The sequence below is a fragment of the Eumetopias jubatus genome, unplaced genomic scaffold, assembly GCF_037043125.1.
Source record: "Eumetopias jubatus isolate StellerSeaLion01/CBP00866 unplaced genomic scaffold, mEumJub1_p1.0 scaffold_16, whole genome shotgun sequence".
NCBI classification, from domain to species: Eukaryota; Metazoa; Chordata; class Mammalia; order Carnivora; family Otariidae; genus Eumetopias; species Eumetopias jubatus.
In genome coordinates this window covers 50,809,272-50,836,436 of record NW_028274822.1, presented here as the reverse complement: position 1 = coordinate 50,836,436, position 27,165 = coordinate 50,809,272, and the positions used below count along the sequence as shown (strand labels likewise).

At 35.2% G+C, this 27,165-nt stretch overlaps 1 protein-coding gene across 1 annotated transcript; it reads left to right on the top strand.

Moving 5' to 3' along the window:
- The first annotated feature begins 263 nt into the window (after nucleotides 1-263).
- Nucleotides 264-21,290, top strand: YES1 (YES proto-oncogene 1, Src family tyrosine kinase). Its single transcript, XM_028094500.2, has 11 exons — nucleotides 264-528; nucleotides 3,189-3,288; nucleotides 5,956-6,054; nucleotides 7,301-7,404; nucleotides 7,491-7,640; nucleotides 8,988-9,143; nucleotides 9,305-9,484; nucleotides 14,925-15,001; nucleotides 16,296-16,449; nucleotides 20,096-20,227; nucleotides 21,082-21,290. Exons 1-11 carry the CDS (start codon nucleotides 264-266, stop codon nucleotides 21,288-21,290), a joined length of 1,626 nt encoding a protein of 541 aa, XP_027950301.1.
- Nucleotides 21,291-27,165: the final 5,875 nt, after the last annotated feature.

Below are 27,165 nucleotides of genomic sequence, written 5' to 3'. Positions count from 1 at the left end.
ATGTTGTCATTGGACCATTAAAGGTGGTTGAGCTGGAGAATGACATGATTGGAGTGATACTTCAGCAGAATTGTAATAAAGATAAATGAGGAGAAGAAACTTTGTTTTTAGCTGTCTAGTTTTTTGTTTGCTTTATTAATGTTACTCTGTTTTGCAGGAGAAAAATTCCTTGTTTAAAGTGAAGTTTTGAAGTTTGTATTTTTGAAGTATACTTTATATTAACCACTTCTCAAATATTTGCCTATTGCTTTGTAGATTTGATAATGGGCTGCATTAAAAGTAAAGAGAACAAAAGTCCAACCATTAAATATAGAACCGAAAACACTCCAGAACCTGTCAGTACAAGTATCAGCCATTATGGAGCAGAACATACTGCAGTGGCACCATCATCTTCAACAAAGGGAGCATCTGTTAATTTTAGCAGTCTTTCCATGACACCATTTGGAGGATCCTCAGGGGTGACACCTTTTGGAGGAGCATCTTCTTCATTCTCGGTGGTGCCAAGTTCATATCCTGCTGGTTTAACAGGTGAGATTTAAATGGACAATTCTATTGGCAGCTTGAGAATGTGACCTTAGGGAGGCAGTACATAAAGTTTTTTCCTGCTGTAAGAAAAATAATTTACTGGGGACTTAATAAGTTTATGTGAAAATTAAAGCATCTAATGTAAAAATTAAAGTCTTACGACATACATGATATTCTGAAAATTTGGTGATAATCTGGTGATTATCTACTGGTTATACCATTAATTATTTCATTAATTCATTTTTCGAGTAATTATTAAGTGCCTACTATGTGGCAGGCACTGGGGATATAAAGATTAAAAACATGTACCCCTCCCTCAAGAATGTTAATGTTACAACTTTTCAGGTTTATAGAGTACTATCCAATATTAAAGTATTATAGTACTTAATTAAATGGCACTATTGTGATGATAATACAGTTTTTCTATCAGATACTGATTTAAAAAAATAAAAGTCCTGAGGCTGAGTTAAATTTTTTTTCAGAGTCACGGATAATCAGGAGAGCCCAGGTTTAATGTCCTATACCAGAACTCCATTTATTATATTATGATAGCCTTTCAGAGGACAAGAAGTGACAGCTGACAACCTTTCATGGAGCCAGAAATGCTCTAAAAAAGTAGTCAGAAATTTTAAAAAGAGTTCTTTTATGGGATTTCCAGATCAGGATACTTTTTTCCTTGAGTAAGAAAACGTAACTGGCTTAAAAAAGGTAGGGTGAGCTCTAGGATTCCTTGATAAAGCAATAGTTTGTTGATGTCATGAAGGACTCAAGTCCTTGATCTCTTTCCAGTAGCCCTTAGAGTATCTTAGGCTTGGCAAAACAGCTTCCAGCATCAAACTGAGCAACACATGTCCTTACTACCAACCAGAGGGGGCAAAAAAGGAATCTATTCTATAAGCTTGGACTATAAATTTGTCCTTTCAGTCTGCTTACCTCCAGACCAGTAATAGTGCTAGAGGAATGCCATATGTGAATTCTATGAGACTGTTCATTTGAGGAGTTATGGACATCAAAGGGTCAATTTCAGTCTTAATTCTAACCCCCTAACTCTGAATACCTCAGTAATAGATGACCACAATAGTGTCCTCAGTCATCAGCCAAGTTTAAGTTATTTTCAGGATTATATGTTTGGGAAAGACAGTAATCCAAAAGGATGCAAGTAAATGTTGATACTTAAGGACATACTTACTTACCTAAACAGTTTACTTATGTGAGAAGTCCATTCATGGTATACGTCTGTTAACACAGATGGAGTCTCTGTGTGCTACCTATAGAGAACTGTAAGCAAGAGAAACAAGGTTTTTGTCTTAATGGAGTTTACGTTATAACAAAGGTTGGACAATAATTAGTGAGTGAACAACTCAACAGGATGATTAATGGTTCTTAAATGCTATGAGGGAACTGACCAGAGTGATTGGTGGAAGCCCTTTAGAAGATCAAGGAAAGCCATCTTGAGAAGAAAACATTTGAGCTGAGGTTTGATTGATGAGAATGACCTAAATATGTACAGAGCTGGAAAGAGCATTTGGAGAGAGAACACCAAATGCACAGTTTCGGAGGTACAGATGAACCTGGCGGTTTTGAGGACTAGTGAGGACACCAGAGGGTAGAATTGTATAATACGAGATTGAAGAGTCAGGATTACTCAGGACCTCATAGACTCTGGTAAGAAGTTGGGGTTTTATTCAAAGGCAAGAAGAAGCAATTGAAGAGTTTTTAATAAAGGATTTGCATAATTGAATTTCCTTTCTAAAAACCTCACTCTGGCAACTAGCTGTGGAAAATGGATGTAGGGAAGCAGGTACAGAAGTGGGTTAGGAAACTACTTCTCTAACAGCCTCAGCAGACTCATCCAGAGATAACAAAGATTTGGATTAGGGTGGCAGCAGTGGAAATGGAAAAGAAAGTAGATAAAGAGGTATTTTAGAGGTAGAATAATAGTGCTAGTAAAGTGACTTGGCTTGAGTACCTGATTAGATAGTAGTCTCATTTGCTTAGTTAGACATTCAAGTAGAGATGTCAGATAGGCAGTTAATACATGACTGGAACTCAGGGGAGAGCAGTAAATAATCTGTTCTGTTCCTTTGTTTGCAGGTAATAGTTGTTTGGTGTCCTGATCTCTTAAGCATCTGTGTACAATTCTATGTATGACAGTTATTTTTGGAATTTATAATTCATATCAGCCATATCATTTAATTTTTAAGAAAAACAAGCCATTTTTAAGTGTTCATTATAATAACTACTCTTACTAAATCCTTAGTTATTGCTACTAAGGATCAGTTTTAAGGATGGACATGTTCACCCATTGTTTATAAGAAATTGAGATGATCAGTGCCAGTTTGTAGTACTTGTTAATACTTTTTCTGCCAAAGAATTGATTTGAACTTTGTGTTTCCAAGTCAGAGATATTGCTACTATGAATCAAAATTAAATTTGTTTCTGTAGGTGTATAGAATTTTAGAATTTGTAGCATGCAGTAGTTTCATGGAGGGTCTTCAGAGAGCATCTTATTAACTTAAACTCCAGCTACTCAAGTCTCCATTCAGAAATAGATTCTGGAGACTAGGAAGAAAATTATGCTTAAGCTTTTTGCTGACATTTTTTTTCTCTTATGTTAACATATATAATTTAGTTTGTTTTTTTGGGTTTTTTTGCTCCAATAGGTGGTGTTACTATATTTGTGGCCTTATATGATTATGAAGCTAGAACTACAGAAGACCTTTCATTCAAGAAAGGTGAACGGTTTCAAATAATTAACAACACGTAAGTGTTGGGAGTATTTTGTGAGGGAGAAAGACTGACAGAAACCTAGTCTTCATGCTGAAACCACTTAGCTGTTGATTCAGAGATGAGAGTGGTGAGGCATGGGTCTCTGCCCACTGGGTTGGATGATGCATTGGTTTCTTTAGACACATGGCATAATAACTACTTTTGTAGCCAGAGTTATGACTTCTACAAATTGTGCTGTAGTGTGTGGTTCTTGTATAAACAGTAGAGATTTAAGAGTGAAGACTGAGGGAGTATATGCAAGTAAGTATATTACTTTAAAAGAAAGTCTTTATAAAGAGAATTCTTTGTTCCTATTTAAGTATAGGATGATTTAAGGATCTTCTTTCTTCCTTTCTCTTAACAAAAAAACAAAGGAAAAAGGCCAAGTAGGGAGCCCCTGCAGTCCCAACGTGACCACATTAAGTTACTTTTTCCTTAGGTGACTCTTAGACTTTTTGTTTAAGACTTTTAGTCTGAGATGACGCTTAGACTTTTAGTGAGCCACTAAATAATGAAAGTCATTTAGTGGCCCACTAAAAATTCAGTGTTTGAATTGAAAATTCAATACTTGTTATAGAAAAATAGATCCCATATATTATGGTCTCTTTACTTCCAGTCATATTTCCTAACATTCTTGCTCCCATTTGCTATCCATTATTGTTTCAGAATATAAAATATCATTATTCTCTGTTTTATAATCCTTTTTCAACACCTCTACCAGTTGTTGTCAAGATAAAAGAAAAGCAATAACAACGGTAGACATCAGCTGTCCAGCTGCTTCCCCTTCCTCATTTAACTGCCCAGCCATACTGAATTGCTTATAATTTTATGAATACACTGGGTTTCTCACCTTCCCATGCCTTGACACCTAGTTTCTTTTTTCTGAAACGTGACTTCCTGTCTCCATTTCTTTTTCTTTTATCTAGCCAACCCTGTTCATCCTTCAAAATGTATATTCCTATGTCATTTCTCAAGGAGGCCTTTCTTAACATTCTTCCTCTCCTACCTGGCCCACACCCCATCTCCTGCTGGGTTAGGTATCTGTCTTACATGTTGATGTAGCACCCTGTGCAAACCTCAGTCATACTGCCATCAGTACTTCGAATTATAATTTATTGTGTGCTTGTCAGTCTTTTAGACCAGTGGTTCTCAACCTGGGGAAAAGTGCCCAGGAGACATTTAGCAATGTCTGGAGATAGGGTGCCTCCACTGTTTTCTGGTGGGTAGAGGCCAGGGATATTGCTGAACATCCTATAGTGCACAGGACAGCCCCCAGCAACACTAGCCCAAAGAGTCAGTAAGGCTGAGGTTGAGAAATTCTGCTCTAGGCTGAGTTTCTTGAGCTTACAGACAGTCTTTTTACCTCTCTTTCTAGCATACCCTCTCAAAGTCTGTCACTTAAAGGGTATTCAATAAATGTTTGAATCATGAGTGGTTAGCACAAATGTAAAGTTTTCAGTTTGTGTATATGAGAGTGCTTAATATATACTAGGAAGCTACAAACCAAGTGTATGAGTATAAATATTTGAATTGCCAAAGGATTTTTCATCTCATTTTCTAGAGAACAAATTCCCCTCGATCATTTATAAAATTTCAATTTAGATAAAATATTTTCAGTACTTTCCTCTGGCAAAGCAAAACATGCATTTAATTTTTAGTGGCAGAACCCGTATATATCTTCCCCATTAGAGAGTGATAATATTTGCTTCTTTCACATTAATTTTGGAAAAGTCAGGGCTTATGTATTGCAAACTACACATAGTTCTCATGTTCTGAATTGATTTTAGTCTTGTTTAAATATGTATGGGTAACATTTTTGTAAATATACTTTATTCTAGGAATTAAATTTTTTATTCTTGTCTGTTGCAAATATTTTGTCTGCATTTTTAGGGCATCCTGATACTTTTCTTAAAATGACTAAAAAGGAACATTATGATTTTTATTTATGGTTAAAAGCATTTGACAGTAAAAAAGAATGAACTGATAACATACTACAACATAGGTGAACTGTGAAAAAATTATAAGTGAAAGAAACTGGTCCAAAAGTCCACATTATTGTATGATTCTATTTATATGAAATTCCCTGTCCATAGGAACAAAAAGGCAGATTTAGTGTTAGGCCATGTTGCGGGGGAGGCGGGTGGAGGAGTGGAGAGTGACTGTTAATGGGTATAAGGTTTTTTGGGTGGGGGGTGATGAAATGTTCTAAAATTGATTGTGGTAATGGTTGTACAACTCTGAATATATTAAATCCATTAAATTGTACCTCTTAAAGGGGGAATTTTATGGTATGCAAATTATATGTCAGTAAAACTTTTAAAAAAGAAAACATCCAGTTGAAACTGAATAATTTAAAAGATTTACCTCCCAAACTGTTTTAGTCAGTATAGTTTATTGTTTTAGGTTGAAGATAGTTATGTAAAGAAGGGATCTTATAACTAAAACTTTTTTTTTTGGTTTGGAGCAGAAATATGAATTGTGATTCCCTTAATTCAAGTAACCTGTTTTTAAATATTCTTTTGAGTTTAATTTTTGATCAAATGAATGCATTAAAAAATGGAAGTTAAACCTCTTTTCTACATAGATACAAGGCAACACTGCAGTAAATTGTGTTTTGAGCAGTTATCTACCTTGTGGTAATTGTTGTTTTATGTGTTGCAGGGAAGGAGACTGGTGGGAAGCAAGATCAATTGCTACAGGAAAGAATGGCTATATCCCTAGCAATTATGTAGCCCCTGCAGATTCCATTCAGGCAGAAGAGTATGGCACTACTTCATATTTTATTAATTACTTTGATTTTAAAAATGTTTTAATGCACATTCTACTTAGCCACAATTTTACACACGCACAATTACATACCAGTCTTAATACAGCTAATATATCATATTAATAGATGTTACTTGAAAATTAATAATTAATGCCATAGTATTTGCTTACAGTAGGATCATAAGTGAATCTGCATTAATAATACTGTTTTGCCTAGTCTGTATCCTTTATATTTTCACTTAAAAATTATATGAACCCATTTTATATTCTGCAGACTCTCTCATTTCAAAAATTTACCTTCAGTAAATAGTATTGTATTTACAACACTGATAGTATTGTATCAGTGTTAATTTCTTGACTTAGGTGCTTGCTCTGTGGGTATGTAGGAGAGTATCCTTGTCTTTAGGAAACACACACTGAAGTGTTTAGGGGTAATGTTTCAGAATGTTTGCAACTTACTCTCAGTTCAGAAAAAATATGTATACAGGGAAAGCGAATATAACAAAGTAAAATTTTAACAGTTGAGAAATCTGGGTGGAGGGTATATGAGAATTCTATGTGCTATTCTCACAACTTTTAAAAAATTAAAATTCACCTTCAGTGACATATTTTTTTAGGTCAAACCAAGAGTATCTGGGATTCATAAATACTACTTTGTTTTCATATCACAACACTTAACACAGTGCCTTGCACATAGTACGTGCTCTATCAGTGTTTGTTTGCTTTTATGATATGTAATTCGTTTCCATAATTCTGGTCTGCTTGACACTTGTTACTTCCTGTTTTACTCTGTGAGCTTCTATATTAAACCAAAGCCATGCTAATTTAGAGTTGCTAATAATTTGGATATGGTTCACTTGCACCTTAATGAATACAGATGATCACACTGTTACTAGAGAACCACTTCTGTTCTTCCTACTACAGTCTTAACATTTCCATCTGTCAGTGACTGAGAGGTTCTCTGTTATTGTTGCCTTTCTTTCTCCATTTACTGATCCTGTGACTTGCAGGTAGAGTTGAAGAGACTGGTTGAATAGTCAATACATGGAACTACTAGGACAATAAATTCTGACAGTAATATTTGTTATAATTCTATTAATTAAGACCCTTTATTATGTTTTGCTGTATTTTTAAGCTGTGTAGCTCTTTGTTGTCATCCTTCCATTCCATTCTTACTGATCCTTATTTATAATCTTTCTGACCCTTCCACATTTCTAACTCAGAACACTATTTTTTCCAGATGGTATTTTGGCAAAATGGGGAGAAAAGATGCTGAAAGATTACTTCTGAATCCTGGGAATCAACGAGGTATTTTCTTAGTAAGAGAGAGTGAAACTACTAAAGGTAATTATAATGTGATATAAGTATAAAAATTTTCTTGGATAATATTTTGAGAAAGATATAGAAAAAGTATTTGTTTTCCCCATTAGGTGCTTATTCTCTCTCTATTCGTGATTGGGATGAGGTAAGAGGTGACAATGTGAAACACTATAAAATTAGGAAACTTGACAACGGTGGATACTATATCACAACCAGAGCACAATTTGATACTCTGCAGAAGTTGGTAAAACACTACACAGGTATGTGAATGTTTCACAGGTGAAAATTATTTCTTGATCTGTTTTATGAGAACAGAATCTCTGTCTTCATGTCTCTTAAGGTTTAGTTTGGTACTTTACACACAAGAATGTGCTCGATAGATGTCTGTTGTATTCTAGTTTTAAAAATGAGGAGCAGGTAGTACTTATTACCTGAATTAGGTTCTTAGATATGCTAAAATCTGACTACCATTATTTGATTCCTTATATCTTACTGGCATAGTATTTACATTGGAGTTTCATAGTAGCTAAATAGCAAGATAGATTATGACAATAAATAAAAAAGCATAAAAACAAATATTTTTTAGGGACATTTATTAAGTGGGTAAAACTAAATACTTAATGTAGAAAGCTCTATCAGACGTCCTTTTGGGTTACCTTCCTCTGCATGGCTGGACCACATAAAACTTCCTAAAGTATAAATCCAATGAAATTTAATCTGAAGATGCATTTCTTCTAGTCTTTCAAGGACCTTTGAAAGGTATTCAGTATTAGATTCTTGTGTCTCAAAATTTTGCATTGCCAATTTGATACATGAATGTATCTAAAAGTTTTTAAATTATTAATACCAGGGGAGGGGAAGTTTCCATGGCAATCTCTTCTTCAGTGACAGCTAGCTACAAACAGTCTGTCAAGTCAACCACCAATCTTGACATTGATCAAACATGTTACGAAGCAGTTGCATCAGTTGTAATTGCACTTTTTAGAATGTTGATTTGTGTGGTTACTTGTTGAACATGGGAGGGAACATGTCTTATTTATAATAAGAAAGATTGTGTAAGCAAGATTCACAAGTCAAGACATTGTGAATTTGGGAGAAAACCAGTCTCTTAAGTGAAGAAGTTTTCTCCTTAATTTTTGGTATGCTTCTTACATTAGTGGTTATTAGGAATAACAGTCAATAGTAGCATTCTCTTTGGGAAGAAACAAAACACAGTGGTCAAAAATAGAATTTTGGGGGCAGCCAGAACTATGGTTTGAATCCCATCTCCATCACTTACTGGGTGACATTAAGAAAGTTGCTTAAGTTTTTCAAGACTTATTTATATGAGATATTTGTAAAGTACTGAATTAGCACAATTGCCGAGACATAATAAGTATTCAGTAAATTATAACTTCAAAAATGTATTTAACAAAAGGTGTTTCACCTCTTGTATGTTTTGCTACAGCTCCCTTTTTGGTGTTTGTGCCTGTAGAGTAAAACTGAGAGAACATTATGTTTTTGTTTTTGTTTTCTTCAATTTAAACTTTTAAAAACATTAATATACTAGATGTACCTTAATTTTTGTAATTAATTCATTTTACAGTATAGTTTATTCATTTATCTAGAACATGCTGATGGTTTATGCCATAAGCTAACAACCGTGTGTCCAACTGTGAAACCCCAGACTCAAGGTCTAGCAAAAGATGCTTGGGAAATCCCTCGAGAATCTTTGCGACTAGAGGTTAAATTAGGACAAGGATGTTTTGGTGAAGTATGGATGGGTAAGAAGCCTGAACTTTTTTTTGTCATTTCTTTAGCCATAGATTAAAACACCATAACTTTAATAAGATATATTGAAATATTTAAGGTAACTGCTGCTCATTGAGGTTTGGCTTAAAATTTCTTAATATATAGATTAAAATAGTAGACTGTGTTTCTCTAGGAACATGGAATGGAACCACGAAAGTAGCAATCAAAACACTAAAACCAGGTACAATGATGCCAGAAGCTTTTCTTCAGGAGGCTCAGATAATGAAAAAATTAAGACACGACAAACTTGTTCCACTATATGCTGTTGTTTCTGAAGAGCCAATTTACATTGTCACTGAGTTTATGTCAAAAGGTATGTGTATGTTAGTTTCTTTTAGGGTATTCATGTTGATAAATTTTTTTTAAAATCTTCGTTTCTATTTTTATGCATACAAATTTTTATTGTCTAGTGTTCCCTAATTTGAGATTTTTATGTAGACATTGAAGAGAAAATCTGACATTTTGTGTAATGGAATAGTGATTAGTTGCAGTTATTCCAGAGGATAGTACAAAGTTTAAAAGGAAAATTAAGCCAGCTCAATTTATGTTGAAAGTAAGTAGGTTTTTTATTCCATTTTACTAAAGGAAATGGAATAGCTAGGAAAGTGTAAAAGTATTTCTACAAATTAAAATAATGCAATTAGAAAGATATTTGTATCTTTATTCCTAAATCAAAGAAATCAGGTAAAGTTAAGGAAATCTTATTTTAGTATAAAAACAGTCTCCAAAGTCAGGGTTCCTAGAAACTTTTTTCCACTATCATTCACTAAAATTTCTCCATTCTCCCAAACTCCAGACCCCAAGGTGGGATCTTTAGTAACAGAATTGGTTAGGGCCAGGATAAAGAGAAGGGACAGATGATACTTTAAAAGAGGAACCAGTAAGCACTAAGTATGTTGATAGTCCTCCTTTTGCCCACTCGAACTTTATCTTTTTCCCCCCAACTCTTAATGAGTCATTTATCCATAATTAAAGCTACTGATTATGTTATCCCTCTCAAGTAGTTCCATTTTGGCCAACAATGTAGTTCCATCTAGTGGTGACAGGGCCAATTACAAGCTACATATTTGCTGTAGGAAATCAACCCCCCACCTCCCAAAGGAATAGAAAAGCCAAAAATTAAGAATTGAGGTAGCCTACTAATTGATAGCCAAAACATGTGCCCCAAGGCACATGGCACTTTTTGGAAGGAATCTCTACTGCAAACAACTGCCAAATAATCCCTTTCAGATTACATTGGATGAACTATATAAGGAGGGGAAGAGGGACAAGGAGGAAGTTTAAGATATTGATAGCATAAGAATATAATGGAGGTAAAGCTAATGGTTCATTTAGGTTTGTATATTGATTTCAAGAATTATTTATTTGGGGGAACATGATAGACATGTTGTCAGATTCCTGGTTAGAATTATTTCTAGATGGGAGATTTAGAATGCAAGATCACAAATGACCCTTCTGGTTTTAAAACTCCATAATTACCCATTTTGTTTCAGGTACTTAGCAGTTGATCCTCAATAATCCATTCAAACTCACTGCCTCGTGTGCTCCCAGATAAACCCACTTTCCTTGCTAGACAGGTCTTACTGCTTGTGGTTTCCATGATCTGTTCAAAGTCTTTCGTCTGGAATTTTATTTCCCTATCTCTCAACCAGGCCATCAATCATATTTCCTTCAGATTATACTTAAGTCAAGTATTTGAGGCCTTCCATTAATATCCATATCTGTCATGATCATTATATCCTATGAAATGTTTATAATCAGACTATTCTATAAGTTTTTAACAACCAAAATGTATTGAATACTTCTAATTTACAGGACACACTGCTAGTCATTATAAGGTATCAAAGAAATTAAGCACCCAAATAACTTACATTGAATTTGCAGAGAAAAGACCTGACCTGATGAATTATTTTCAGTATAAAAGTAAATATTAGCTCGCTATAAACAAATAAGCTACAAGGCCAAAGCATAATGAATTTCCAGGTATTTAACACATTCAATAAGTATAGAAATGAGGAAGAGGTCACATAGGCTGGAATAAATTGAGAAAAATTAGTAGAAAAGTCAAGTCTTAAACTGACCTTTAAGGTTATAAAGGCTATGGATGGGTAAAGGGAAAGCTATGGGTATTTCTGCAGAGCTAAGAGGATATGAGGAAATGGGGAACAAAATCATGGGAAGGAGAATGTACAGAAGGCAGCTGGTTGGAAATAAGGCTGGAGAGATATTGTGAGAAAAACTTACGGCTCCTCTGAATTGATTTCACTATTACTTATTGAGTACCTGCCCTCTGCCAGAGTCATGAATGAGCTTCAAAGGGTCCATGAACTTCCCCTGAAGTTATGTGTCAGATTTTTGCATATTTATGTATGTTTCCTGGGAAGAATATAAGTATAACGCACATTCGATGGGGGGGAGGTAGGATTTGTTGTCATTGGTTAAAGATCAGAGAAAAGGAATTGTCAAAATGACACCAATTCCATTCTTAGATTTCTGTGTGTTGCAGTTTTGCACTATTTTAGTAATTATCTATTGTTACACTGCAAAATGTTCTTCTACTTAATGTATCAATCATGGCACCTTATTTAGATTCTTTAAAACAAAAGAACTGTACCTTCTGTTTATTTCTGTATACTCTTCATTGCCATGTGGAGTATTTATGTGATGTCAATTTATCTTATAGGAAAGGAAGTGAAGAAAAGAAGTGTCTCTTCCTCTGTTTAAGGACAATTTCTTTACCTGTGTTTTTGATCCTTTAAAAAGAAAACCCTTCCTAGGTCTCAACATCTGCTTTTCACCTACTGCTCTGCTTGTTTGCTTCCCTTCACAGCCAAAATTTTTAAAAAATCTTCACTTCTTAACCAGCCATTTACTCTTTTTTAAAACTGTTTATTTAATGTCAGCACTTTTCATAGATTTTTTTTTAAATTGTGGAATATTTCAGACATACAGGGAATACCATAACAACTGTGTCCCTACCATCCAAATTTAACTAATGTTTACACTTTGCCATATTTGCTTCAGATCTCTCTGCTAAGAAAACAAAACATTACAGATCTAATTGCATCTTTGTTTTTACCCCTCCTTGAGCCCATTCTCACTTGAGCCTTCTCTTTAGGTTCTTTTGGGCCCATTTCCCTTCCAGAGGTAGCCTTAATTTTGAAGTTGGTGCCTACCTTTTCCATCTGTGTCTTTCATATTGATGTACTTTTATTGATACATATTTACCTATTAACAATATTTGTATGTTTTTAACTTACATAAATCTAACTAGCTTTATTTTCATTCAACATTATGTTCTTGAGATTTATTCATATGGATAGGGGAAGATCTAATTTGTATATTTGTAACTGTTGGTTGAGATTCTGTATGAGTATACCATTGTTTATTCATTCCTTTCCCAGTGAACATTTAGCTTGCTTCTAGTTTGTCACTGTAACAGTGAATGTCCTTGTGCCTATATGCAAGAGTCTCTAGTGCATTGGATGGCAGCAACATTAACATCACCTGGAAACTCAGAGATGCAAACTCTGGCCGTAGGGCCCAGCAGTCTTCACTTCCCCACCACCTTGTGTAATAACGGTCCATTCGGTGCCATTGATCCCATTTATCACATCTCTCTGGAAAATACCTCCTTCTCTCCATTCCCACTGTCATTGCTAGATTTTAACATAATAGTCTGTCTTTCCTAGACTATTTTAGGAACTTTTAAACTTAATCCTTTTATGCAGTTTTGGCCCAATTTCATTTTCCATATTACTATTGGAATGATTGCTTTTTAAACATAAATCTGATCATATTGCTTCTCAGTATAAAACTTCATGTAAAAAGGTTAAAGTCCATTGATGCATTGCCTTCTGTTTTCTCTTTCCTTCTGTAGCCTCTTCCTCATCAGTTCCCATCTTTGTCCCCTGTGTTCTTGCATAGGAAGGACTGTTTTCAGTTCCCTGAACTTTGATGCCACATGCAGTACTGCCTTTCTACTTGTTAATCTCTCTTCCTAGAATTCCCTGTCTGCCCCCATTCTTCCTTAGAAACAGATCTCCTCTGTAAAGCCTTTTCTGACATCTCCATAGAATTAACCATATCTACTGTGTCTGTAAAACTGTAGGTTTTACAGTACATTTTATAACACCTACTGTGCAATATTTTCGTATATTACTTGTACAGTTCCTAGATCTATATACTTTCTTACTAGATCACGATCTCTTCAAGCTCAGGGGCCGTGACATATTTATCTTTGCATTTTGTATATCTTTTATAGTGCCTTACATGTAGTAGATCCTTCGTAAATATTCAAATGGGCAGATAAAGGAACAAACACAATACCATGTTCCATCTGCAGTAGACAGACCAGAAGAAATATAGATATTCTCTGACTTTGAATCTCTGTAAAGGAAGAGACTATGTCATAGCTTTCCTTTGCTTCACAATCCTGTCATGGAAAGGGCTTTCTTTGTCTTGTCTTGTTTTATTTTGAAATACTTTTAAACTTTAGAAAAGTTGCAAAAATAATACACATAATTCTCATACATATTTCAGCCAGATTTGCCAATTGTTAATTATATATGTATCTTTCAATAAATAAAATATAAAGATTTTTCCCAGAACTGAGGAGCACATTGCAAATATTATGTTCCCTTTACCTCTAAATACTTCAGCGTTTGTCTCCTAAAGACAAAATTGGATACAATTCCATTATCTGATATCAGTCCATCCATATTTCACATTTGCATCAGTTGTCCCGGTGATGTCCTTAATTAACAGCACTTTCCCCCCGATCCAGGATCCAGTCCATGGTCCTGGATTTCTTTTAGTTGTCATTTTTCTTTGGTGTCCTTTAATCTGGAACAGTCCCTCTCTTAGCTTTTCTTGTCTTTGATGACATTGTTATTTTTGGCAAGAACAGTATAGTTTTGTTTTAAAAATGTACCGTAAGGGGTGCTTAGGTGGCTCAGTCATTAAGCGTCTGCCTTCAGCTCAGGTCATGAACCCAGGGTCCTGGGATCGAGCCCTGCATCGGGCTTTCTGCTCAGCAGGAAGCCTGCTTCTCCCTCTCCCACTCCCCCTGCTTGTATTCCCTTTCTCGCTGTCTCTCTCTCTGTCAAATAAATAAATAAAAAATCTTTTAAAAAATAAAAAAATGTACCTTAATTTTGGTTTATCTGCTATTTTTTCTTGATTAAGTTCAAGTACATGGTAAGTTTTTAACCAGTAATACAAGAATAGCAACTAGACTTTTCTAGCCTTTCTGTTAGCTGTTATTCATAGTACTTTGCTGTTTCATGGTATCTTCTGCTAAAATTAAGAGAAGTTAATTAGACTAACACTTCCATGTCAACTCAGCCACCAAGGTCTATTTTTAAGTGTCCCAAAATGTTCCCAGTTGTCTGTGCTGTGCTCTTGATTCAGATTGACTTAAAAATATACAGGTATCTGATACTGCCTTTTGGATCAAAATTGGGATTGCTGATCTTGATCATAGCAAAGAAGGAATGCCTACAATCTAATGAGGTGATTGAATTTTCCATATGTTATCAGAGAGGTTTTTAAAAAATTTCAATTTAGGGATCTCTTATAGAATATTAAAGATAATTATTCAGAAATTCCAAAGCTGCAATAAATATTAAAGAATGACAAGTTTTAAGTTTTGTATTGTGATGTGGTGATTTGTTTGGAGGTGGGGGAATGTTTATTTCAATCCTAATTTAAGATTTGCTTATTTTCCATGAACATTTTTCTCTCTCTTATAGGGAGTTTATTGGATTTCCTGAAGGAGGGAGATGGAAAGTATTTGAAGCTCCCACAACTGGTTGATATGGCTGCTCAGGTATTTGTGTATCTGTACATGCATCAGTTTGCATTGAAAGTATACATAAAAATGTAAAAATAATCATAGTAGAGCTGTTGTTTATATAGTGAAATCATGGAATTTTAGAGTTGGAAGGAACGTTAGAGATAATCCAGTCTGATTTCCTTATGTTACAGATAACGTAGTGTCCGAAGACCCTGAGGTATCTAACAGATTCATATAACTTACTAATATTAGAACCAAGTGTGTAATTCCGAGTATAGTGCTGTTGTGTATCATGTGGCCTTTTAGAAATCCATATGTATATATATTTCAGCAGATAAATTTTAAGATAAGTGATTGCTATTCCAAAGAAAATTTTGGAAATCTAAAGTATGTGCTGAAGTTTCTATTTAATATAGTCCAAAACAAGAATGAAGATGGCAATATACACTTAAAAATGGGCTATTTTTACTCTTCTGAATTTTTGTTTTTACTTTTAAATTTTTATTACCATGTACTAGCAGTTTTATATATTAAAAAAATTTTTAATTGTAGTTGACACAACGTTACATTAGTTTTAGGTATATAGCATAGTGATTCAACAAGTCTATACTTTATACTGTGTTCACAAGTGTAGCTACCATCTGTCACCATATGATGCTATTACAACATTACTGACTGTATTCCCTATACTGTGCCTTTTATTCCCCTGAATCTTTGTTTTTAAATATGAGTGAAAACTACCAGAAGTTTCTATTCAGAAATGTGGTAGGTGTTTGAGGCGCCTTTAGTTAACATGTTGGTTCTAAGACTGCTTTCTTGGTGTAAGCATCCAGATGTCCATGGAATCTGAAAGTTTAGGGAAGCTTTATTTTTTATTTATTTTTTTAAAGATTTTATTTGTTTATTTGACAGAGAGAGACACAGTGAGAGAGGGAACACAAGCAGGGGCAGTGGGAGAGGGAGAAGCAGGCTTCCCGCTGAGCAGGGAGCCCGATGCGGGGCTCGATCCCAGGACGCTGGGATCATGACCTGAGCTGAAGGCAGACACTTAACGACTGAGCCACCCAGGCGCCCCATTAGGGAAGGTTTATACCAAGAAACTGTCCATGTGAGGCTTTAGCATATGCTAAGCCTAGTCCATGGTCCTGTGTTCAAGGCTCTTAAACACAACAGTAGGGTTCAGCAACCTGTTTTTGTAAAGGGCCATATAAATGTTTTAGGCTTTGTGGGCCATACGCAGCTCTTGTTTCTTCTCCTGCTCTCCCTTTTCTGACTCCCCTTCTCCCTCCTTCCCTTTGTATCATGTCTTTTTTTTTTCCTTTTCAAGATTGCTGATGGTATGGCGTATATTGAAAGAATGAATTATATTCACCGAGATCTTCGGGCTGCTAATATTCTTGTAGGAGAAAATCTTGTGTGCAAAATAGCAGATTTTGGTTTAGCAAGGTTAATTGAAGACAATGAATATACGGCAAGACAAGGTAAAATTACGTTTAGTAAATGCTTGTAACCTAATGCTCAATGGATTTTCTTACCATTCTTTTGAGTATTCAGGGTTTTGCAGAATAAGAATCACTCTAGGTGTTCAGAAGAGTCATAGAAACATCTTATTCATCATGTATATACAATACATGATGCCATGACTTTATGATACTTATTTCCCTCAAGGAAGAACTTGACTTCGTGTTTTTTGTGTTATAAATATAGCAAGCAGTACACTCTTTTTTTTTTTTTTTTTACTATTTTTGTCATGCCAACAAATAAACATTTTTAAATTCCTTTTGTTACAAACTTCAGAACCATCCAGGTTTTACTACACTAAGGATCAGAAAAGGTATTTTTGAAGTTAATAAATTGAGTAATGGCATACAGTTTTATAAAGGACTTGGAAACCATCTTTACACCAGATTTATAATTCTTCAAATTTATAATTGTGATAAATAAAGATGTTTGGAAGATTGACACTGTACAGAGGGAAGGGAACTTGTGGAAATTAATATAAGGTTGATTCTTCTGTTTGATGTCTGTTTTTCCAAACTTTCAGTACATACTTACTGAATATACATACATACAATATATGCATATGGAAAGAGTATGAGTTTTTGAATCCCAGTTCCATCTTATTACCCAGAGACTTCAACGAAGTTACCTAAATTTTTTGACTGTGCCTCAGTCTCCTTACTTACAAAGACTAGATGGTAATATCCACTCTTAAAGATTGTTGTGACACTTTAGCGAAATAAAGTATTGTGCCTGACATTACCTAACATAGTAGATACTCAGTAAATATTGAGCTTATATTTTAATAGGTGTAATATATATATGTATGTATATAACTATAAAGCAAGTTATTGTGTAATTGATGTCAAAAGAGTATATGAAAAGTACTGTGGGAAAGAGGAAAGAACAAGAAGGACTTCACAGAGGGGATGGCTCAGAGAGCAGGGCTTTGGAGAAAGAGTAACTTTTTTTTTTTTTTTTTTAAGATTTATCTGAGAGAGAGCATGCAGGGGGAAGGGGCAGAGGGAGGGAGAGGGGGAGAGAGAATCCCAAGCAAACTGCCCCCCCCCCGCTGCTGAGCATGGAGCCCCACGCAGGGCTCAATCTCAGGGCCCTGAGATCATGACCCAAGCCAAAATCAAGTGTCAGATCTGAACTGACAGCCACCCAGGAGCTCTGAAAGAGAGTAACTTTGACAGGTAGAGATTGAGTAGGTTCCAAAACAAATCAGGACATAGGTTGTAATCCTGCTTGAAAATCTTCAGTCAGCTTCCACACCTACGAAGAAAGAGGCTTTAAAAAAAAAAAAAAGATGACTTGGCATGCCATGTCCCCTACTCTCTAGTGCTGGCTTACCTTTAACAAACGTTTGTGCTAGGCATGAGGGCATGGCTCTAGGAGAGCTTGGTTTCTGCTATCGAGGAGCTCATTGACTAATGTCTAAGACTGAATTGTAAACAAACTATTTCAATACAATCTAGTAAGCCCAGCATAAAGATTAGTAAAGATTTAGTTAGTAGACCAAAAAAAATTTTTTCTCGGCTATCAACTGTTATCATCATTTCATAAAAGAAAGCATTTTAATACTATCCAAGTAGGAAGGACATAATCTCAGGTTAAAGGACATACCTATAAATTAATAATTAATAAATATAAATTAATACCTGTAAATTAATAAAAATTGTGTCTTGATATGTGATCCTTTCTCTCTCTCTCTCTCTCTCTCTCTCTTTTTTTTTCCCCAGCAGACTGTGACTTTTTGTCAGTGACCACATTAGTACACAAACCACTGGGAACTGTTGCCTTAAACTAGGTTCTCAACCAGGGGTGATATTGTTCCCTCAGGGGACATTTGGCAATGTTTGGAGACAGTTTTGGTTGTTACAGCTGGGACAGCTACTGACATCTAGTGGGTAGAGGCCAGGTATTCTGGTAAACATTCTACAATATACAAACTGGCCCCCCACCAAACAGAGAATTATCCAGCCCCAGGTGCCAGTCGTGCCAGGTTAAGAAACCCCGTTCAACACAAGGCTTTCTTTTCAGCCTCTATACTTTTGTATAGTTCTCTCCAGCTGAATATCTTCCTGTTCTTCTATAATCCTTAACTTTAAAAATTCTAACCATTCTTTAAAGTTTAACTTAGCTGCTACATTTTATTTTGTTTATTTTATTTTATTTGAGAGGGAGGGGGGCGAGAAGGAGCAGAGGGAGAAGGAGAGAGAATCTTAAGCAAGCCCCACACTGGGCCTGGAGCCTGAGATCCTGACCTGAGCCCAAATCCAGAGACGAACTTTTAACTGACTGAGCCACCCAGGTGCCTCTAGCACACGGGTGCTGCTTTTTAAATGAAAGTTTTTGTGACTGCTGGTGAAAATTGATCTGATTTTCTGAATATCTAAAGAACTATTTGATACCGTTGTGTATATACATAAGTATATAAGACACCTATAATCTTTTTTTCTAAATTTTTTATTGTTAATCACCATATATTACATCATTTGTTTTGGTGTAGTGTTCCATGATTCATTGTTTGTTCATAACACCCAGTGCTCCATGCAGAATGTGCCCTCTTTAATACCCATCACCAGGCTAACCCATCCCCCTACCCTCCTCCCCTCTAGAAACCTCAGTTTGTTTTTCAGAGTCCATCATCTCTCCTGGTTCGGCTCCCCCTCTGACTTACTCCCCTTCATTCTTCCTCTCCTGCTATCTTCTTCTTTTTCTTTTTTCTTAAAATATGTTGCGTTATTTGTTTCAGAAGTACAGATCTGTGATTCAACAGTCTTGCACAATTCACAGCGCTCACCGTAGCACATACCCTCCCCAATGTCTATCACCCAGCCACCCCATCCCTCCCACCCCCGACCACTCCAGCAACCCTCAGTTTGTTCCTGAGATTAAGAATTCCTCATATCAGTGAGGTCATATGATACATGTAAGACACCTATAATCTTATTTTCACTCTAAGCTTCACAAAGGCTGTGTTTTTATGTCTCCCATAATGATTAGCAAACGTCTTGTGCATAGGAAGCATACACTAAATACTTGAGTAAATATAGGCTTTTAAAATTAGAATCCAACAGAATGGGCCCTCATCAACCAACAGTTAGCTATAGCTACTAGGTGTTAGACTTCCTTAAAAGTTGTAGAACCTATAATCATGTTTTTAGTTGCTTATTAGAGTTTCTACCTCTGGTTTTTTTTTGTTTGGTTTTTTTGTTTGTTTGTTTCTGTTTTTTTTAAGTAGGCTTCACGCCCAGTGTGGAGCACAGTATGGGGCCTAAACTGATGACCCCAAGACCAAGACCTCAGCCGAGATCAAGAGTTGGATGCTCAACTGACTGAGCCACCCACGCGCCCCCTACCTCTATTTTCTTGAACAGTTTTCTGTCCCCACCAGCATTTCTTTTTCTTATGTCATTGATTTATGAGGAAGAAATGTGATTTATTTTAATATAAATTTTAAATTTTAAAGAATTTTTTCCCATGTATCTTGTGCTTTTGAAGAATCTGACATTGATGACCCAGTAAAGGTATTGACAAAAGATTAGCCCTGCTTATGCCATATTTACAAAAATAGATTTTTAAAAACAATTTACTTAAGCAGGATTATCATTGTTTTAGGTGCAAAGTTTCCAATCAAATGGACAGCTCCCGAGGCTGCACTATATGGTCGATTTACGATAAAGTCTGATGTATGGTCATTCGGAATTCTGCAGACAGAGCTGGTAACAAAGGGCAGAGTGCCATATCCAGGTAAGCTGGCATTTCATTTTAGCTCTTGGTTATTCCAAGAGCCTTAACTAGAGTTTATTAGCAAAAAATGTGAGGGGGAGAAAGGCTTTTATTTCTTCTCTTTCCTCCCTTCCGTCTCTCTCTCCCTCTCATTATTTTGGCATTTGAGAATCATGACGGGGCAAACACATGAGGTGTGACCCATATTCACCTCAGCTTTCTCAGGACATTTTCCAAATGGGCCTTTTATCTCTACTATTCTCTCAGGTAATAAACATACCTTAAATATCCTGGATCATCTCCCCAACACCCCCCCCATAATTGAAGGTATGCTTAGCCTAGTGTAACACAGGGTGAGCTACTAATGAAAGCAGGATTACAAAGGAATACAAGAAAGGAATTGTATTTAATAACTTGAAGAAAGGCGAACAGGAAACTCTTTCAGGGAAGCACATCGATAGAGTTACCAGGACCAAAACTGTCTTCTGAACTTGTTTGGAAGTTCTTTCCGACATTATCTTGCCGCTGTCCCTCATCAACCCAAATTTGGTCCTTGTAAACTGTTCATATCAGAAAGTATCAGTACTTCAAACTAGTACTCTACATTCTCATTAATCAAATGGGGTTGGCTTTTGAAGGCATTAGTGTTAAAAGTAAGGTTTTAGGTGGAATGAAAAAAAAATTATACCTGTTGAAACAGATAAGCATTTTCTAAGCTCTTGATCTACTTGACATTTAAAATCTATTTTTTTGTTGAAAGAATCCTTTCACTAAATAAACTTAACTATACCTTGAATCACTTAGTGGCTAGGGGATTTGTTCTGTTTTGCTAGTGATGTTTGGGATCACTCTAATGTTTGGATCTTGTATGTTAGGTATGGTAAACCGTGAAGTGCTAGAACAGGTGGAACGAGGATACAGGATGCCTTGCCCTCAGGGCTGCCCAGAATCCCTACATGAATTGATGAATCTTTGTTGGAAGAAGGATCCTGATGAAAGACCAACATTTGAATACATTCAGTCCTTCTTGGAAGACTACTTCACTGCTACAGAGCCACAGTACCAGCCAGGAGAAAATTTATAATCCGAGTAGCCTTTTCTATGCACAACTCTGCCAAAATGTAAAGAACCTGTGTAGACTTCCTTATTTTACATACAGGAATCAAAAGAAGAAAGTCTTCTTCACTCTGCATGTTTTTAATGGTAAACTGGAATTCCAGATACGGTTGCACAAACCACTTTTTTTTTTCCAAGTGTTAAACTCTAAAATACCAATGATGAATTTTCCAACTTATTTCAGGGTCCAAAGAAAGTATAGTTATGATATTGATGACAGTGTGAGTGATAGCATGACAATGAAAAGCAACAAGGCTACTTCGTTATAAATCACTTCCTTTCTTTTATTCCCCAAACTCAAGAGTTGTTAAGAGAAAATTGTGTATCATTATAGACAAAACTTGGGAGATAAGAAGTTATACCATAATAAAATCTAAAGTTAAGGAACTTTAGGGGACCAAACAATTCCATTCCAGTTTTTAAAGATTTTTTCCATTCATTGTTCTCTCAAGTTTTTTTCTAAGTTGAACAGTTAATATGCAATCTTATTAATATCTACCTTCTTTTGCATGGAAATGCACCAGGTTTTTAGAAGCAAAAAGGTCTTTCCTTTTTGCTTCTAAAGCAACATTTGAAAGTATAATGCACTATGTTAATACTCATACTCATGGAACTGGAAAGTAGACGAAATTTTTCACTTTGATTAATCATTTTCTGAATAGCTCAGTTTAGAATAATGAAGGTAACTAGAAAGTGAGGTAATCTTTTATAAGGTTGCATTGATTTTTTTTTAAGGCACTATATAATTGAAGTTGTACTGTCCAATCCAAGGGAACAATCTTTTCATCTTCAGATAGCATGAAAAAATAAGACCCAGTATTTAAACAGTCCTTTTTAAAAAATAGACTGGTACTGTGAGAGATTTCTAGTATGTACTTATGGTGATGGGTGCCACAAATATAAAATATCACTAGATCAGGGACTTGAATGCACTTTTGCTCTTCCTGAATATAGACTGACAGAGAGGAAAATATTTAAAAGAAATATGAGAAAAGAAAATGTGAAAATTTTGTAGGTAGAGGGATGGAATGTTATGCTTAATGTTCATGTTAAGGAGTGACAAAATGGCTTTGCTGGCACCCACAGCTCCTCACTTAACTGTTTTCTGAGATTTTAAGAGTTACAAGGTATGACTAAAACTAATCTTAACATAAACACTAAATGAGTGTTACAGCCTCAAACAGCTAAGTTAAGGCTTCCCACTAATTCCGGTGATAACAGCTTTTATGCAAAACATTTTTAGAACTCCAGTTTTCAAATCTGTGTTGAAATCTGCATTAACTTTTTAAATATACTTAATGGTGATCATTTTTTCCCTTTTTAGAATTTAGTTGACTTGGGGAGAAAAACTTAGAATAACAGCAGCACTGGAAGGGGCCGGGGGGACAGGTTTTTTGCCCAAAGTGTAGAAGTGAAACTCAAAAGTTTTATGACCAACTCAAAAAGAAATTCCAAAATATGAATTTAAATAGCTGGTTTAAGTGTAGCAAAGGAACTGAATCTGACAAATAAAAGTCTGGTATTTATGTCGTAAAATATTCTCCTTTATAATAAGTCACACTTTTAAGGCAATACATTACGTTCCCATATTTTAGAATTATAATTTTTTTTCTGATCAACATTTATTCAAGAAAAGTGATTGAATCTAAGTAAGATCAGTGAGCTTTGTTGTGTACTTGCCCTGTTTACAACCCCTAACCCCAAGTTCCACTGTAACCTTGAAAACCAACAGTCCCTGTAATTATAATTTTTAACTACCATCACTTACCTGATTTCATCATTAAGTTTAAAAATCTGTGCCATGGTAACTATGTTTAAATTCAGACAATTTAAAAATGTGACAAATGAGCTTCATGTAAGTTGGTAATAGTTCTGGTACTAAAAGTTGTTGAGGTTTCTAATGTTTACCAAACCTGTTTAGTATTGAATCTCTCTTCCAAGAGGGTCTTCCTAAGACTGCTGTCATCATTTACCCTGAACATCTACAACCTGGGACATCAGATTTTTAAAGGGCTTTATGTGAACTATGATATTATAATTTTTCTAAGCATTTTAAAAAGGATAACAAAATTATGTACTAATTGTGTTCAGAAAAATAAGTCAGGAAAAGTTGATGGTGTTCATTAGGTTTTAACTAAATGGAGCAGTTCCTTATATCAATTGTATAGTAAGGAAATAAAACACTAATGTGTATTCAGTTTAAATGGTTATGTATTTTTAAATTGCCAAGAGAAATAAACAACTTTGTACATTTGAAGATTTTTTTTCCCAGCAGCTTTTCATCTTCAGTGTCTTAACGTGGAATTTAACCCTCACCAGAAAAGGAAGTTGGCAAAAACAACCTTTCTAGCACACTTTTTTTTAATGAATAATGGTAGCCTAAAACTTAATATTTTTATAAGTATTATAATATTGTTTTGTGGATAATTGAAATAAAAATTCGCATTGAATGCACCCATTTATCTTTTCAGCCACTATTCGTATTTTCCCATCGATTTTTTAAAAAATTGGTATTTATAGCATATTCTGAATTTGTTCTTCCATTAGGAAAAAAGTGTTCAGTTACGACTCTTGAGCAGAGTTAAATCAATTCTTTATTAAATTCAGATCATTATTGAACTCATTCTATGTGTTTAATATCCCATGTCAGATGAGTGACATTTTTACAAGTTGTCTTTTTTTTTTTTAATTATACCAGCAACTACAGTTAATGTATTGTACAACAAAACCTAGGTAATTTGCGTGAAGCTATTCACAGTGAACATGTGTGAAGGATATAAAATAAAATGACCACTTTTGACCATAAGGGACTTAATTTTCTAAAAATGAAAAATATGTGAGCCTTACTTCTGTGTGTATTTTACTCTTCTATTATAGGTATAATGAAAATAAAATTTTACTAAATTATGAATGGCCAATCTAAAGCATTTATTTTCAATAAGGTAATATCATTATCTTTTACTGTTATCTAAAATAATTAGCTTTGTTTTTCCCTAATGATTTCAGAACAGTACATTTAACCAACAAAAACATCATTTAGTAAACTTTAATATTTTTATATAGTGTAGTAATAGTTCCTCAGTTTAAGAATGTTTTTCTAGTTTGCTGTTTGCCTTTTAATTTTGCATGTAATTTTTTCTCATTTAAGTTGTACATTTATATGTTGTAAAATCTCCTTTATTATACTTAAAAAGTCTTTTGCATCCCAAGATTAAATGTTCATCTTCTCTATTATATTTTATGCTTTCCTTTTTTACCTTTCTCTTCAAGTTATCTTTATCTTTTAAGTTATCTAGGTATAAAATGTGACTTAAGGGTCTAGCATAATTTTGTCCCATATAGTTAATTTTCCCAGCACCATTTATTGGTTAATCCATTCCCATCCCATTAGTTTGGGTTCTTTATTATGCACATACCTACATATCTGCTTTGTTCAATTAACTTGCTGTTCTTCCATCAGAATAACACTTTTAATTGCTAATCACTTGATAATGCAATTTTTTAAGATTTATTTATTTATTTGACAGAGGAGATAGTGAGAGCAGGAACACAAGCAGGGGGAGTGGGAGAGGGAGAAGCAGGCTTCCCGCCGAGCAGGAAGCCCAATGTGGGGCTCGATCCCAGGACCCTGGGATCATGACCTGAGCGGAAGGCTGACGTTTAACGACTGAGCCACCAGGCGCCCCTTGATAATGCATTTTAATAATTGAACAAGTTATCTTTGCTGTTCCTTTTTTGGGCAAATTCTTGATGAAGTTTAGACTTTATTTTTCATATTCCCCAAAAATTCAAGTGATGTTTAGGATTACATTATGCTTATAATTTGATAAGAATTAACATCTTTCAAATCAGTCTTCCTAGCCCGTTTATGCAAATCTTCATTTGCGTCTCTTAGTAAAGTTCTTTTCTAAGTCTTTTCTCTATGGAGTTGGAAGCTGAGTCTCATCTCGTCTCATTATACTGCTCTAAAGATGCCACCCAAGTCACTTCTGGAGACCAGGTCCCCACTTTGTTACAAAAGAAACCAACTTGTAGAGATGAGGAAGATTGTGCCCCAGGAGCATTTGTTTCCCTAAAATCAGTTCTTCTCTAGCCCTTCCTCTAGTTTTTCCTTTTTTTTGTTTAAATGACATCACATTGAGTTTCTGTCACCAGCAACTGCAGTCCTGATTAACATTCAAATTGTCAATACAGAAAGGAATACTTACTAAAATAAGCAACACATGCTTTGCATCATCTGTTGGCCCCTCCACATCCACTCTGCTGAAGGCCAGCCTGTACTCCTCACTGGGTTCCCTTACTTTGAATTCCTGTTGGGGTAAGCCAGTGAGGGGCTCTAGGAGAAGATGGGAGGAAACCTCAGAGGTCAAGGTATTTATTTCCCTATTTCCTCCTTTTGAGGTTGGGCTGCCTGTGTCCTTCAACCAAAGTTTCCTTTCAATATACCTTTTTTTATCTTTTTGGGGAGTGATAACAGCTCTCATCCCTTATCTTTTCTGTTCTAGGAGTAGGGTGCTTCTAATTTTGGTTGCTGCATTAATCCTGTGATTCCCCTATCCTGCCTGCCCTTTTGTAAATATCTTTGATTCATCCTAATTTGAGTGTACTGTTTCCAGCTGGGACCCTAACTGATGTTCCTCATGCAACTAATAACTGTATCAGTAGAAAATACCAAACTTATATTATTACATCAAAGTGATAGTTGATACAAAGTAGTAACATTTTTGGTAACAGTAGCAACATACAATATTAAGTGTAAAATTACTGTAAGACTTTATTAACTGGAAAGAACATACTAAATGTTTAAATTGAGGTACAATTAACATACAACATGTTTCAGATGTACACTATAATGATGTAGTATTTGTATATATTTTGAAATGATCACAATAAGTCTAGTAATGTCTGTCACCATATGTAGTTACAGAACTTTTTTTTCTTCTGATCAGAACTTTGAAGATCTCTCTTAGAAACTCTTAAATATGCAACATGGTATTTTTAACTATAGTTGCCAAGCTGTACATTACATCCTGATGACTGACTTATTTTGTAACTGGAAGTTTGTATCTTTTGACTCTCTTCACCCATTTCCAACCCCCATCTCTGTCAGCCACCAGTCTGTTCTCTGTATCTGTGAGCTTGGTTTATTTATTTGCTTTTTGGGTTCCACATATAAGTAAGATCACACAGTCTTTCTCTTTCTCTGACTTATTTCACTTAGCATAATGCCCTCAAGGCCCATCCAGGTAGCCTCAACTGCAAAAGTTTCTTTCATTCCTTTTTATGAGAGAATAGCATTCCATTATATATACACATTTTACCCATTCATCCATCAGTGGACACTTAGGTTGTTTCCACATTTTGGTTATTCTAAATGCTGCAATGGAGATGCATAGACTTTTTTGTGTTAATGCTTTTATATTCTTCAGATAATTACCCAGAAGTGTAATTGCTGGGTCATATGGTAGTTCTGTTTTTAATTTTTTGAGGATCCTCCATACTGTTTTCCATAGTGGCTGCACCAATGTACATTCCCACCAATAGTGTATAAGGTTTCCCTTTTCTCCACATCCTTGCCAACACTTGTTACTTCTTGTCTTGTTGATAATAGCTATTTTATCAGGTGTGAGGTGATGTCGTGCTTTCATTTGCCATTTCCCTGGTGATTAGTGATGTTGAGCATCTTTTCATGTGCTTTTCTTTGGAAAAAATGACTATTCAGATCTACCCCTTTTTAATTGGATTATTTGTGGGGTTTTTTGTTGTGTTATTAAGTTGTAGGATTTCTTTATATGTTTTGGATATTAATCCCTTATCAGATATATGACCTGCAAATATTTTCT